Source organism: Prionailurus viverrinus, chromosome F1 (assembly GCF_022837055.1).
Source record: "Prionailurus viverrinus isolate Anna chromosome F1, UM_Priviv_1.0, whole genome shotgun sequence".
NCBI lineage: Eukaryota > Metazoa > Chordata > Mammalia > Carnivora > Felidae > Prionailurus > Prionailurus viverrinus.
Genome location: NC_062577.1, coordinates 9,522,821 through 9,538,244, shown reverse-complemented (window position 1 = coordinate 9,538,244; position 15,424 = coordinate 9,522,821). Strand labels below are relative to the sequence as shown.

Below are 15,424 nucleotides of genomic sequence, written 5' to 3'. Positions count from 1 at the left end.
CCCCCACATACTTTCTCTCTCAAAAATAAACAAATGTAGGGGCGCCTGGGTGGCGCAGTCGGCTGAGCGTCCGACTTCAGCCAGGTCACGATCTCGTGGTCCGTGAGTTCGAGCCCCACGTCAGGCTCTGGGCTGATGGCTCGGAGCCTGGAGCCTGTTTCCGATTCTGTGTCTCCCTCTCTCTCTCTGCCCCTCCCCCGTTCATGCTCTGTCTCTCTCTGTCCCAAAAATAAATAAAAAACGTTGAAAAAAAAATTAGAAGAGTAGAGGCATAGAGTTCTGAAGAGTATGAAGGAGTGTGTCCTAACTTCTGCACCTGACCTGTGAAGTACTTGAAGTTTGGCAGGAAATGCAGAGTCTATTTGGGAGAGGAAAACTGCGTCTTGGGGGAGAATCCGGATTTGGGTAACACAGGAGGTTTAAGTCCAGGGCCCTTTCGGTATCTTGTGAGAATGGACATGTTTAGGAGTTTTTATATCTTTGAATGGGAATTACAAGGGAGAAACTAGGGAAATTTTTGAGGGAAGCGGGGAATTCAGGCTTGGGAGGGGAGAGGCACAGCACATTGCTGTAATGTTGAAAAGTATTGCAGACAAGAGGAGCGAACGTTTCAGTGACCAAGAAAAACACAGCTGTGAGTGCACTGCCTGCAGTTTCCCAGGGGATGGTGGACCCTCAGGCTTCATGGCACTCAGCCCAACATAATATTTTTATAGGGTATTTATAAAAATAAACGTACGCTTCAGTGTTCTATTGTGTCCTACTTGGGGATAATAGAAACTTCGAACTGGGGGTGGCTCAGTCAGTTAAGCGTCCAAACTCAAAGTGACAAAATTCACAAAAGTTCTTGAGAATATGATTCATTTATGATATGGTTTCTCATTAAAGTTAATCTTTGAGACAGACTTCAAATCAAGAAAAAAAAATTCCGAAGGGAAATACATAACCATGATGCCTTTTAACATGAACATTTTTTGAAATAAATTACGTTCAGCCATGGTTCATGTTTTTAAAGAATACAATTCAGAACTTCTTTTTAAAGAAAAATATTTATTTATTTATTTATTTATTTATTTATTTATTTATTTGGAGAGAGAGAGAGAGAGAGAGAGGGAGAGCAAGCATGAGTGGGGGAGGGGCAGAGAGAGGGAGAGAGAATCCCCAGAATAGATTGTGTCCGTTATGCTTAGAAACCTCCAGTGGCTTCTCGTCTCAAAATAAAACCTGCCTAGTGTTCCTGCCGTCGCCTACCATAGCCTTCTTTCACTTCGTCTCCTACCTCTTTCCAGCCACTTTGCCATAGCTTCACTTTCACTTCTTTGCTGTTTATTGAGCATACCAAGCACAGTCTCTTCTCAGATCGTTCGCTCTTACTGTTACCACTGCTTGAAATACCCTTCCTCCAGACAGCCAATAACTTACCCCCTCTCTTTCTGTCTACATACCATCTTTCTCCTCACCTCCCCCGTATTTCTCTCTCTCCTCACCATACTTCTCTTTTGAATCTGACCTATCAATCGATCGATCCTCTGTTTTCATCTCTCATCTGGAGTAACACTGCCCGGTACAACTTTCTGTGATGATGGAAATGCTGTTTGTGCCGTCCAGTAAAGTAGCCACTAGCCACAACATGGCTATTAAGTGCTTGAGATGTAGCTAATGTGAGTGAAGTACTGAATTTTAAATTTTATTTAAGTAGCTGCGTGTGACGAGGACTACCGTGTCGTGCAATCACAGAATACGGAGGAGGGGGAACCTCGGTTTTTTCACCGATGCAGCCCCGTACCAGTGTGCCTGTATATACTGTATGTGGTAGACAGCTGTAAGTGCTGAATGAATAAATGAACAGAGATACCAGTAAATCCTGGTCACCTCTGAATCCTTGACTGTCTTGATCTCAAATTCCAGCATGAACCCTTTTTAGTCATCTCCAGCCCTTCCCAGGCTTCTAGGTGTTCAGCGATGATCCTTAGGTCCATGGGTCCTCTTCACAAACTTCAGCATTGCAAATCAAAGATCCTAGGTTACATAAATTATATAAATTAAAATGGAACATACTTGGCAATGGGAGTGATAGATAAAGGAAAATGCAAGATGAAAGAAGTGTATGCTCTGTATCATAGAGCTCATGTTCGGGGAAAGTATTAAATGAATACATAAAGGAAAGGTCCTTGGCGTGTTAGCCAGGCATCCATAGGATGCGACGTGCTTTCCCCTCACGCCACATCTGTCCCTTTGCTTTCTTTATTCTCTCACAGAAGAGCTCTTTCAACTGTGAAAATTCCCTGAAGATGGGATCCATCATGAAGTTTGAGGAACTGTATATACAATAAGCTACTCCCACTGGCTTTTACTTATGACAAAATCATCACGGCTATTGTCCTGATGAGAAAATTCTTATGGTTGCAAATCCTTATGGCCGCCCTCCATAAGAGTAGTTACAGTTTGGAGATGAGCTTGGTAGTTAGATGCTCTTAAAAGCTAAAAACAAAGACAGAATTTAAAAGAAAGGGTGAATAACAGAAGTGTCAGATCATTAGTTTTCCAACTGCATTCCAGGGAGCTCCTCCTTCAGGAATTGCTACAAAGACCTCAACTCCACTCATATTGCCTATCCCAATCTTTCTTCAACCCTGTTTTATTTTTTGTGCCAGTGTGAAAAATTACTTTACTTGTCAAAGGGCTCTCATCATTGAAAAGTTTGCAAATCACTGCACTTAAACCTTCTTCATTTATTGCTTACCTCAATAAGACTTTTGAAAGGCGCTGGATGGCAATGAATACAGTGTTGGGTTTTCTGACAGCGGGCAATCAGTGGTGCGAGTCAAAGGCGATATATTTTGTTTGGATGCTAGGAGTGCAGGTAGTGAGGTTGGCATTATTAAGAAAAATTGATGAGTGGAACACATATTCTTGTAGGGTCCTATAGTCAGGGCCTCAAAAAGCTGTTTTGGTGTATTGAAAATTAAATAAAGCTTGTTTTTGTAATCAGCAGGAAAACAGAGATCCACAACAAGCTTTTCGATTATGGCTTAAAAAAAAGCACGAAGAGCAGCTGAGAGAAAGAAAGACAGAAGAACTACGAAAGCAGGAGGAATGTTTATTCTTCCTTAAAGGGACCGAAGGCCGCGAAAGGGCCTTTAAACAGTAAGTCACAGGCAGGGCATGTTTCCCCTTTTCTCACAGTCGTTGTAGAGTTATATCGTCAAGAAAGCTTGGAAAAAAAATACCACAAAATATTTTATTGCTTATATTACATATCTATTCAGTTTTAAGTCCACACTTCTTTTTTTTTTTTTTTTTTAATTTTTTTTTTCAACGTTTATTTATTTTTGGGACAGAGAGAGACAGAGCATGAACGGGGGAGGGGCAGAGAGAGAGGGAGACACAGAATCGGAAACTGGCTCCAGGCTCCGAGCCATCAGCCCAGAGCCTGACGTGGGGCTCGAACTCCCGGACCGCGAGATCGTGACCTGGCTGAAGTCGGACGCTTAACCGACTGCGCCACCCAGGCGCCCCAAGTCCACACTTCTAAAACCTGAGAAAATTCTTTAGCTCCATACTATGCATTGTATCTATATACCATTCTTTCTTCAAGGTATTTTCTATTTTTTTATGTTTATTTATTTTTTTATGTTTATTTATTTTTGGAGATGGGGGAGGGGCGGAGAGTGAGGGAGACAGAATCCCTAGTAGCTTCTGGGTTGTCAGCACAGAGCTCCATGTGGGGCTCAATCTCACGAATGGTGAGATCATGACCTGAGCTGATACCAAGAGTGCGACGCTTAACTGACTGAGCCACCCAGGCGCCCCTCTTCAAGATATTTTCAATACCCAAATTATTTTATATTTCACCAGTCTGATAACCTTTGATAGCCTGCCATTTATTTTATTTGTTATTTTGTTCACTTCTTAGAGAAATGGACCAAAGACTGTTTACAGCTTCTCTTATACACTCCTCAGAAAAACTGAATAAAGAGTTGCATTTCCCAAGAAATATTTTTATGTAAAGAAAGACAGGCTGAGGAGGAAGATCTGTACAAACCAAATGGAAAAAGAGATTTTGGACACATACTTTCAAGGCAAACCTGATCTTTTCAGTTACCTGGTGGATACTTTGTATTACCTGACTAATTGTGAGGAAACAGACCTGGTTTCAGAATTTTGCCAGCAGGCCTTGGGAGAGGGAATGAGTCCGGTTGTTTGAAGTTCCTTTCTTTCCTGTCTTTTTTGCTGTCTCTGTCTTTGTTTCTATGCTTCTTTCTTCCTTTCCTTTTTTTTTTTTAACATATGTAATTATCATAACAGAAGCAGTAAATGTGCATTGTGGAAATGGAGGCAGAAAAGTCACATTTTCATCACCCAGAGATCACTGTTAGTACCTTAGTGCATATCTTTTCTCTATACGTACATTTATAATTTTAAAATATAAATTGAGATCATACTGGTTATACTGTTCTGTAATCTGCTTATTTTTATTGACGATCTCATCTAATACCCAGTCCAGAATCCTATTTTTTCCCAATTGACCCCTAAATGACTACAGTTAATTTGCTCAAAGTAGTGTCTAATTCAGGACCACACAACCTTGGCTTAGATGCTTAAGTCTATTCAGTTCTGACACAGTTATTTCGTTGTTTAGGGTTATTTCTGAAAACAAGTGTGTATACACACGCTTACCACATATATACTTTCATATGTGTGTATACAGTTATTTGGGGGTTATTTTACCTAAGCAAGGTTATAGATTCAAATTGGTTAGAATGTGGACTCTTCCTTCACCATAGAGCACGTTAATGTCTACCAAGAACGAGGTAACCTTTCTTTCTTTCTCTTTCTTTCTTTCTTTCTTTCTTTCTTTTTCTTTCTTTTCTTTCTTTCTTTCTTTCTCTTTCTTTCTTTCTTTCTTTCTCTGTCTTTTCTTTTCTCTTTCTCTTTCTTTCTTTCTTTCTTTCTTTCTTTCTTTCTTTCTTTCTTTTTAACTTAAATTTTAGTTAACATTCGATGCAGTATTGGTTTTAGGAGTAGAATTCAGTGATTCATCACTTACATACAACACCCAGTGCTCATTGCAAGTGGTAAGGCAATATTTCTGTATGTTGGTATTCTTAACCTAACTGAGCCATGTTTTAGAATACAGGTAGTTGCAAAAAATAAGTTATTTGGAATCTATCAAATACTTGATTGCTTGGAAAATCATATTAAAAAAAAGAATAGGACCTTTATCACATGTGAAATATTGTATTTATTACTAAAAACCCAGTTTTTTTAGCTGGCAGTTTCATTGTAAGAGGAACTTAATTTTAAGTATTTGATTGCAAATGTGACTGTGCTTCCTTGTGTGATCATAGGGGATAAGTCTGAAATTTTTCAGTTAGTACTTTAATAATTTTTGTTGTGACTATAGCATTTCAATGTAAAGAACTCAATTTCCTTTAATAGCCTGCAGTAGTAACTTTACAGCAAAAGAGAGGTTTATACTCACCAGTTCTGATCATATCTTTTTCTACAGATGGCTACGAAGGAAACGGATCGAAAAACTAGCAGAGCAACAAGCTGTCAGAGAAAGAACTAGACAGCTCCGACTAGAAGCAAAGCATTCTAAACAATTGCAGAGCCACCTACATATGTCAGAAGCCAAAGCTTTTCGTTTTACTGATCATTACAATTGAAAGTATCTTAAATACTTCATTTGGAAGCTGCTACCCTCAGAATTTTGTGTATCATTTCTAATGGCCTGTGTGCTTTGGTCATACTCGAAATTATGGAAATGCTATTTATCTTTTGGTGATACTGACAGTGAATTTATCTTTTTTTTTTTTTTAACACTAAACAAAATAAATTTCTTCCCTCGCATTGCTGTATTGTGTTATACCGTAGTCCGTGCAACAAATTGAACAACGAATGAACGCTAGATTCCTTTACTTGTAATTTATTGGCATTTCTAGCTGGAAGGAACATAAGAAAGGGACAAATTTCTATTCTTGGTCTTATTATTAAAAAAAGATGGCAATAGAACATTTCATAAAGCTGTAGTGACCTCTTAAACAAGCCTGGTTCAAGGCCTTAAACAAAATCCTGCCTATGACAACTTTGAGTTTGAATAGCTGTGGCAAAAGCTGAGGAATAGGGTGGGCTTACTTCCTCATGTTCTTTACAAAATGAAGATAGTAATTATGCATCCAATTTTGGTATGTTACAAACTTAGCTGGCTCTTATTTAGAGTTTATGGTGTACGTGGTATTGTTGGAGATGCTTTACGTAAATCATTTGCTTTAATCCTCGTAACAACCCTACTGGTCTTGTTTTGCAGATGAGGAAACTAAAGTATAGAGGGGAGCGGTTTGCTCACAGGTTGTGATCTGCATGATTGCAAAATCTTTTCTCTGAGGCATGTTATAAAGTTTACATACCTTGGTAGATATGGTGAAATATTTAAGACTATACAGGAATCTGACATGTGGAGGAACAGTACTCAATATGCGTACGAGCATTTAAAGGGTGGAGGACAAAGGCACCCATACAAGTGTGATTGGAGACTGGAGAATCAGTGTAGGAGTTCTGTTAAAGCTTTAAAAGACACGGCTCTCGTCAACTGGGTATTCGTACTTTAATCACTCGACCCTAAATGAGAAAACACAGAATCATCGAATCCTGTCTCAACTTCTTATGGCACTTTCAGCATACAACAGATAATTTAAAATTCTGTTATAACTAGTTTGGGTTGTTTACAGTTATCGTTAATGATACAAAGCAACTTAACATTTGAATATTCCACAACAGTTTTACAAAAAAGGCTGTTGGAATTTTGATAGCGATCACAGTGAACCTATAGATTGTTTTGGGTAGTACTGTCATTTTAATAAAATTACCTTCCAACCCATAATAGCACAGATGTCTTTTCATTTAGTGCAGCAACATTGCTGCAGTTTTCACCGTACGAGTCTTTCACCTTCTTGGTTGAATTTATTTACAGATACTTTATTCTTTTGGATTCCACTGCAAATGAATTGTCTTCTTAATTTGCTTTTGAGTTGTATATGCAAAAACAAACAAATGAATTTTTGCATTGATATACTGTGAAATGTTGCTGAATTTATCAGCACTAGAGTTTTTGTAGATTTCTTGGAATTTTCTACATATGGGATAACGTCACCTGTGAATAGAGAGAGTTATACTTCTTCCTTTCCAAATTGGATTCCTTTTCTTTTTCATGACTGATTACTTTGGCTAAGACTTCCAGTATAGTGTAGAATAGTGGTGATAAAAGTGGGCATCCTTGTCTTGTTCTTGATCTTAAAAGGAAAGGTTTTAGTCATTCACTATTGAGTATGATGTTAGCTGTGGGGTTTTCCATAAATGCTTATAAAGTTGAAGTTCTTACCATTCTATTCTACTTATTCCTATTTGGTCCCTATTTTTCTGAGTGCTTTTATCATAAAAGGGTGTTGGATTTTATCAAAAGTTCTTTCTGCATCAAGTGAAATCATCATGTAGTTTTTCCCTTTTGTCCTCTTATATGATGTGTGTATATCCTATATGTATGATATACACATTGTGTGTGTGTATGATCTACTACATTGGTTGATTTTCTTATGTCGAACTACCCTTGCATTCCTGAGATAAATACCACTTGTTCATGGTATATAATCCCTTTACTGTGCTGTTGTAGTTTGCTGGGAATTTGTTGAGGAACTTTTTCATCTATATTCATAAGAATATATGGCGTTGGAAAGTTGTTGTTGTTGTTGTTGTTGTTTTAACCGATTTAATCTATTATAGGCCTGTTCACATTTTCTATTTCTTCTTGTGTCAGTTTTGGTAATTTGTGTGTTTCTAGGGATTTGTCCACTTTCATCTAGTTTATTTGTTGAAGTACTATTACTCCTTTTTGTTTGTTTTACTTATTTGAGGTTGGTAATAATTCCCCCACTTTCATTTCTGATTTTAGTTATTTGCATCTTCTTTTTTTCTTAGTCTGGCTGTAGGTTTGTCAATTTTGTGGGTCTTTTCAAAGAACCAATTTTCTATTTCCTTGATACTGTTTTTATGTTCTCTATTTTATCTCTGCTCTAGTTTTGATTTCCTTCGTTCTGCTAGCTTTGGACTGAAGTTTGCGCTTTTTTTTCTAGGTCCTTAGGTGTGGTGTTAGGTTGTCGATTTGAGACCATTTTCTTTCTTTTTCTTTTGTTTAGCTCAATTAATTGTTATCTTTATTATTGTTACTATTCTTGACATTCTTAAACCAACCACTGCAAAAGTGTGCTATTGGCTTGTGGTTATGAGTATATGCACAATTTTTTGTGTGTGTGATAAAATGTATATAACAAAGCTTACCATTTTGGCCATTTTTAAAATGTATAATTCAGGGGCATTAAGTATATTCATATTGTACAACCATCATGACTTGCCATCTTCAGAATTTTTCATCATCCCAGCAGACTCTGTAATAATTAAAAACTCCCTGTTCTGCCTTCCCTTGACTCCCCATAACCACTATTCTACTTTCTGTCACTATGAATTTATTTCATGTACCTACACTCTTTGTCCTTTTATTTCACTTAGTGTAACGTATTAAAGGTTCGTTTATGCTGTAGCATATACCAGATTTTCAGTCCTTTTTAAGGCTGATATTCCACTGCACATATATACCACATTTTGCTTATCAATGGATAATCAAATGGATAAGGATGAATGCATCCATCAAAGGACACCTATGTTACTTTCACCTTCCTTTTGGCTACACGAATAATGCTGCTGTCAACACTGGTATACAACTATTTGGGTCCTTGCTTTCAATTCTTTTGGGTGTTTACCTACAAGTGAATTGCTGGATCATATGGTAATTCTATGTTTGATTTTTTAAAAAATTTTATTTTAGAAAGAGAACGTGAGCTGGAGAGGGGCAGAGGGAGAGAGAGAATCCCAAGCAGAGCTCGGGGTTCTTGACGCAGGGCTCCATTTCACGACCTGCACCGAAATCAAGAGTCTGATGCTCAACCGACTGAGCCACCTAGGTGCCCGTGTTTAATTTTTTGAGGAACTACCATACTGTCTTCAACAGTGGTTGCACCATTTTACATTCTCACCAGTAACGTACAAGGGTTCTAATTTCTCCACATCCTTGTCAATGCTTATTTTCCTTCTGTGGTAAGTGGCCATTGTAATGGGCATGAAGTGATACTGATTAATGATGTTGAGAATCTTTTGATATGTTATTGGCCTTTTGTACATCTTTGTTTAGGAAATGTCTCGTCATGTCCTTTGCCCATTTTTTAATTAGGTTGTTTGTTTTTTGGTTGCTGAGTTGTAGACCTTTATTCTGGACACTAGACCCTTATTAGCTATATGATTTGCAAATATTTTCTTTGGTTCTGTAGGTTGCCTTTTCATTTTGTGGATACTGTCCTTTGATTAAAAAGTTTTTAATTTTGATGAAGTTAACTATTTTTTTCTCTTCTTGCCTGTGCTTCTGGTGTCATATCCAAGAAATCATCGCCAAATCCAATGTCATGAAGCTTTTCCTCTATGTTTTCCTCAAGTTTTATGCTAAGTAAACCTAAAGGAAAGGCTGAAGAATCAACTATAAATAGTATAAGTTAGAGGAAGACTTGACAAGCACATTAAATCAATATTCAAAATAAATGTAGAGAAATTTATTGCCATTTCAAAGTATAACTCTGATGAGTCAGACAAAAAAACCATTAAGTTGACATTAAAATATGTTATTTGACCAGATTTGTCTTCAGAAGATTTCTCTTTTGATAGACAGTTCTGCACCTACTATGGTGTGATCTGGTGGAAACATATTGTGGATATTTTTAAAGGCCTATAAAAAGGGTGTTTTATGATGGTTCATCATAAACAATTATTAATTAATTGATGGATTTCATTTTTCATTTTGTACAATGTTCCAGAAAGATTCAACTTTCTCTACCACATTTTATATCAAATTGGATATTCCTACTGTGTTGCATTTGTCAAAATGAGCTCAGTGGACTCTGTTTTCTTTATATATGTCAAGTTGCACCCATTCAAACTATGGCATTCCCCACACAAAACCAACATAATATGTTTTGCTGAAACGCTTGCTAATATGCTGGTAAAATACTTCTAATTTTCCTAACATGTAGCATTTGGTTTTAAAATATTAGTCCCTTCACCCATAGTATTTCCATGACCCTCCTTTGTAGCCCCAACAAAATCACCAAAAAGGGAATGGACACTCCCTCCACCCATCCCCCTGGCTATTATTCCTTGAGAGTAGGGGCCAGAAAACTTTCTGTAAAGGACCTGATAGGAAATATTTTAAGCTCTGCAGGCCATACAAGCCCTGTTGCATCTATTCGATTGTACTGCTGTGGTGTAAAAAAACAAAACAAAAAACCAGAAAATAACCAGAGACAACAGTAAATGAGTGGTGTGGCCGCATATGACCCACCTTGCACTAAGAGTACCAAAAGTTAAGTCTGCTCATATTAAATACACAGCAAGACATAACTTAGGGCTTAAAATAAAGGTGGAATCTTTTTCTTTCAGAGTCCTTTAGGAAAAGCATCATACAGTGCCTGCAAAGTTATCATCTCCTTTAAATATAGCTACACAGTTTCCTTCTTTTCTTACCCTGAGATACTTATTAAGAAAGGGTAATCTGTGGTCCAGTACATAAAACATCTTTGGGGATATAGATTACGTAAATAGAAAGTGATATTACTTCTACCACTGTAAGAACTCCAGCTCCCAGAGAAGCAAGTGCCTGTGGCGTGCCTCCGACACACTGAATGTTAAAGGACAATAAGTTCTCCCTGGCAGTGGTTGCAGCAATTGAAAGTTATGTTTTCATATCTAGTATAGGGATGAAATCGTCCAATATTTTTCTTTGTGGCAAGTAAGGTGGTTGGTGAAGACTCAGAAAATGGGTTGTCAGGTGAGCTTTCTGTACAGGTAACTGGATCTAAAATGCGTAGAACCTAGGGAAAACAAGAAGTAATGTCAGATGAATGCATTAGGGACTGTAAAAGCCCTTGGCTTTATTGATTAATATAAGTACTTATAAAACCCCATTTCATTCACATGTAACTACCAGCAAAAATAACATCTGAATGATGAATTTGATTGGTTAGAGAACTTCTCCCTTTTCAGAAAGCTCTAAATTATGAACGGTGTCTAGTTATGACATTACCTAGGTTGCCTAGTTTTCAAAAATGATGAAATTAATGTTCTTTAATGGATATTGGTGAAAAAAGCATGAAAACACAGAAGAAAATATGATGGTTATATCAATTTAAGTGGCATCAGTTTTTACCCTTAACCAAAGAGCACCCACCACCTTCCTTCTATGATCTTTCATTAACTGCCTGGAATCAGGATTCTGCATTCTTCTACTGAAATCGTATTTCAAAGTTTATAATGAGTTACTTGTAAAATCAATGCCTCTGTTTCTAGTTTATATGCAACATTTTATGCTAACAATCATGTTCTTGTTCATGTTCTTGGATGTCACAGAACCGTGCTCTCTGAATTCTTCTGCTCTGACATGTCCTGTTCTACGACCCACAACAGGAGGAACCTTTGGGTTGAATACAATTGTCCCGTGAAGGGCAAGGATAACACGCTTAGTTCTTGGCTCCTGTTTGTCACGCTTACATTCGCCCAGCCATATTCACGGGAGGAGGATGGGTCGTGGTGCAAACGAGGTAGGCACTGCAGCTGGAAAGGAACTGGGAAAAGCAGCAGGGGAAAGAATGTTCTTGCTTTCTTGTGCAAGCCTATGCCTTATGTAAGGAGCTTCCAGATGTGGTTGGATGCGCCTGTCTCCCTCTCAAGCTGTCCAGCAGGTTTTTTTCCTTCTAAGTTACCAACATACCCAAAGGACTAGAGCTAATTTAAGAATGTCCTGCCACCATTTAAGGGCCACTGTTCTATTTTGGGACCTTTATTTTTCAACTAGATTGCTGCTTTTTCCACTGAGTTTTTGAGATCCTATTTTTGTAAAATTTGGTTGGGTGCTACAGGACAAGTAAAGATGAAGGGCTTAACGAAAACTTGCTTATACATTTAGAAGGGAAAATAAGAAAAGTACTGAGATACGCTGTTATTCCATTCTGTCTATAGAGAGAGAAACCATATACCAAAGGAGTTCGGTAGGAGACTGAGATACCAGTACAGATAGGTTTCTGGATTTTAGCCTTAAGGTGACAGGGAAGGATTTTAAGCAGGATACCTTTCAGACAAACATGTTATATACTCAGTTGGAAGAGACGGGAAAGGGTAGGCATTAAAAGCAGACATGGGAAGAACAAAGAAAGGGAGTTTACTACAGTAAGCTAGCTAAGAAATGATGACCTTGAAGCAAAGGGGCTGAAAGGTTCAAGAGACCCTAAGAAAGGAGGACTGTTAGGTATGTTAACTAAGAGAACGTGGTGGATAAAAGATTGGGAAAAGGGGATCTAGAACATGCCCGCAGGATACCTAAAATCGTATAGTAAACCAGAATGGTCAGAGAAGAGAAAAGCCGGGAGGGTGTGCAGTTATGTTAGCCAAGGGAAGTGCGTGTTTCAAGGAAGGAGTTGTCAGTTATACCACATACTACTGGCAGCAACTGAATAGGCAGTGACACAGCTTCCCAACAAGGAGAAGAGAAAGGATAAAGATGATGAATTTAGGGCACCCGGGTGGCTCAGTCAGTTAAGCATCTGACTCTTGATTTTGGCTCAGGTCATGATCTCACAGTTTCGTGAGTTCGAGCCCCACACGGGGCTCTGCACAGGCAGCACAGAGCCTGCTTGGAATTCTCTCTCTCCTCTTCTCTCTGCCCCTTCCCCACTCACGCTGTCTCTGTCTCTCTCTCAAAAAAAAAAAAAAAAAAAAAGAAAAAAGAAAAAAAGATGATGAATTTAGTTTTGGGTATGGATGCATTCTGTAAACAGCTGAGCACCTACTATGTGTACAGGATTGCTGTGTCAGATCTTGAGGAAACATAAGATACGGTCCTCACCCTCACGGAGCTTATAGTTAGGGAGAGAGGGGGCAAATCAAATAACTGCAACCGAACATGGTAAAGAGCTATCACGGATGAATGCACAAAACCCAATAGAAGCCTGGGGGAAGGTCCATCCGAGTTTGCCAGGGAGATTCAGGGAGGGCTGATTCTTTTTTTTTTTTTTTTCAACGTTTATTTATTTTTGGGACAGAGAGAGACAGAGCATGAACGGGGGAGGGGCAGAGAAAGAGGGAGACCCAGAATCGGAAACAGGCTCCAGGCTCTGAGCCATCAGCCCAGAGCCTGACGCGGGGCTCGAACTCACGGACCGCGAGATCGTGACCTGGCTGAAGTCGGACGCTTAACCGACTGCGCCCCCCAGGCGCCCCCAGGGAGGGCTGATTCTTAAAGGTAGAGAGGTGCTGCGAGGACAGTCCAGGCAGAACGTATACACAGAGGCTTGCAGTACAATGGCATGTCTGTGCAATGAAACGTGGTTGAGGCTGCTAGGATTTGAAGAGCAGAGTGTAGGGACACCTGGCTAATAATCCTCGAGAAGAGATGGCATAAAGATTTTGAAAAGCCTTCTATATAATATGGAAGAATTGAGACTCAATAATGAGGGAGACTGGGAGCTGTGTGAACAGGAATACCAACACAAGTGGATTGACTTTTTCCTTTTTTTTTTTTGGACTGGCATTTAAAAAATAACTCTCTGTAGAGAGAGACTCTAATTGCAGTAGAGGATGGCCTGGAGGCAGGTAAAAAGTGAGGGGTATTGGTAAAAGGCTACTGCAATGATTGAGGCTGAAGGATAGGTGTTTGGACTTGAAGAGGGGATAAAATAGAAGGAACTGATAGGATTTGTAAAACCAGCAGGATTAGGGGGATGAAGAAAGTAATAAAAATGGTATCTACCATTTACTGAGCAATTACTATATTTTGGAATCTTCTATGAGCTTTATATGCATTATTTTATGAAATACTTAAAACATCTATATAGTGGTATAGTTCGCTAAGAGGGAGTACAGGGGGAAGTGGGTTTTCTTTTTGGGGGGAGGGGGAAATGCAAATGCAAAAGCCAGGAGAAAGGACCAGTTGTTCTGTCTTCAGCTGTCTTTGAGATGCACATATGGAGGTGGCAAGCTGGACAGGTCTCTTGAACCCAGAAACAAATATCTCCGTCGAAGTCCCAAGCATGGAGCTATGGGAACAGGACAGTCCCTACAGAATACAGAAAGTCTGTTATGAGAGGAAAGGCTCAAGAGTGGGCACAGGAGGAGGATGCCTCTGCCTCACATCCCTGCAAAATACTGAAAAAGAATGGTCACGGAGTAGTGAGGAGTTAGAAGTATACGGTGTTTCAGAAACTAAGGGAGTTTGAAAAGCATGGGGAACAGACTCCTATGGAACAACAACATTTAAAGGAGGAAAAAAGGTGATGAGGAGGTGTCCTGAGAGGGAGTATGGGGGCCAAGAATGAGTGAGGTCAGAGAAGTCAAGAGGATATCAAGGGAGGAGGGCTGACACATAAACTAGGGTAATAAAGTGAGGAGTTAAGCTGGCAGAGGAGTAGGGGGAACCTAAGCTTGCCTCGTCCCTTGAACACAGCTAGATAAAGATCAAATCATTCTGAACACCCAAGAGATCAACGTGAGGACCGACAGAACAAAACTGCAAGTCTGCAAGTAGAATCCTGGAAGGTAGGAACCACAGAGAGTTGATTTGGGGGAGGGAAGAACTGCGTGCTGTGGAGGGGAGGGAGCCCTGCTTACGGAGACGCAAGGTATTCTAAGCAGCAGCGCACAAAATCTGATGTTTTACAAGTCCGCCCCGCTGGGGTGGTGCTTGGCTTAGGGGTGACCCTGCAGGGAAGGAGGGTGGAGACCTGGGACTGGACAGCACGGTCTGAGGATCCCTTGGGTCGCACGGGGAGAAACGGTTCCCCTGTTTTTGGGCGTGGTGGCAAGGCCTCTTGGGGACAGAAGGACAGGTGGTGCCGGTGTGCTGTACTGTTCCCAGGCATAGGACTGGGGATGCTGGCTGAGGGCAGTGAGCCTCTGAGCCACTGTGGGGCTGCGCGACCGCTTCCCCGGCACAGGCAGGAAATGGCAAAAGCTACGCAAGACCCTCTTCCGGAAGTTCAGCACACGCCATCCTGCGTGAGTCCCTAAAATCTGGGGTTTAGAAGCCCGGCTGGGTGCCTGACATAAAGCAGCTGGACACAGACAGGGTGAAGGTAGGAATCTGATGGAATCCAGGGACACGAGAGTGGGGACTGTTCGCTCTTCTGTGAGGGGGACTTCTGAAGAGTGGCAGGCAGGAGTTCTCCGCTCGGGGAATGAGAGAACAGGGCAACACCATTTGCCACCTGCCCATCAGCACCCATCCACCTCAGTGAGCTGAACAGTGCCGCCAAGAGGAGACTGGAGCGGCTTACGC

At 40.0% G+C, this 15,424-nt stretch overlaps 2 protein-coding genes across 4 annotated transcripts in view; one reads left to right on the top strand and one right to left on the bottom strand.

The window, feature by feature from the left end:
- The window catches only part of CCDC181 (coiled-coil domain containing 181), a 29,921-nt gene extending 23,772 nt beyond the window's left edge, over positions 1-6,149 (top strand). Inside the window, exons 5-6 of one of the 3 annotated variants that reach the window (XM_047840724.1) lie at positions 2,996-3,147; positions 5,513-6,149. In XM_047840724.1, coding sequence (XP_047696680.1) covers positions 2,996-3,147; positions 5,513-5,672 — 312 coding nt within the window. In that variant the 3' untranslated portion in view covers positions 5,673-6,149. Of the gene's footprint in view, positions 1-2,992; positions 3,148-5,512 lie in introns of all 3 variants that reach the window. The other 2 variants (XM_047840723.1, XM_047840722.1) reach the window with 2 other exon arrangements.
- Positions 6,150-9,634: 3,485 nt separating this feature from the next.
- BLZF1 (basic leucine zipper nuclear factor 1) overlaps positions 9,635-15,424 on the bottom strand; it is a 29,542-nt gene continuing 23,752 nt past the window's right edge. The window contains exon 7 of the mRNA XM_047839722.1: positions 9,635-10,970. Within this exon, the coding sequence (XP_047695678.1) occupies positions 10,785-10,970 (186 nt within the window). The 3' untranslated portion in view covers positions 9,635-10,784. The remainder of the gene's footprint in view (positions 10,971-15,424) is intronic.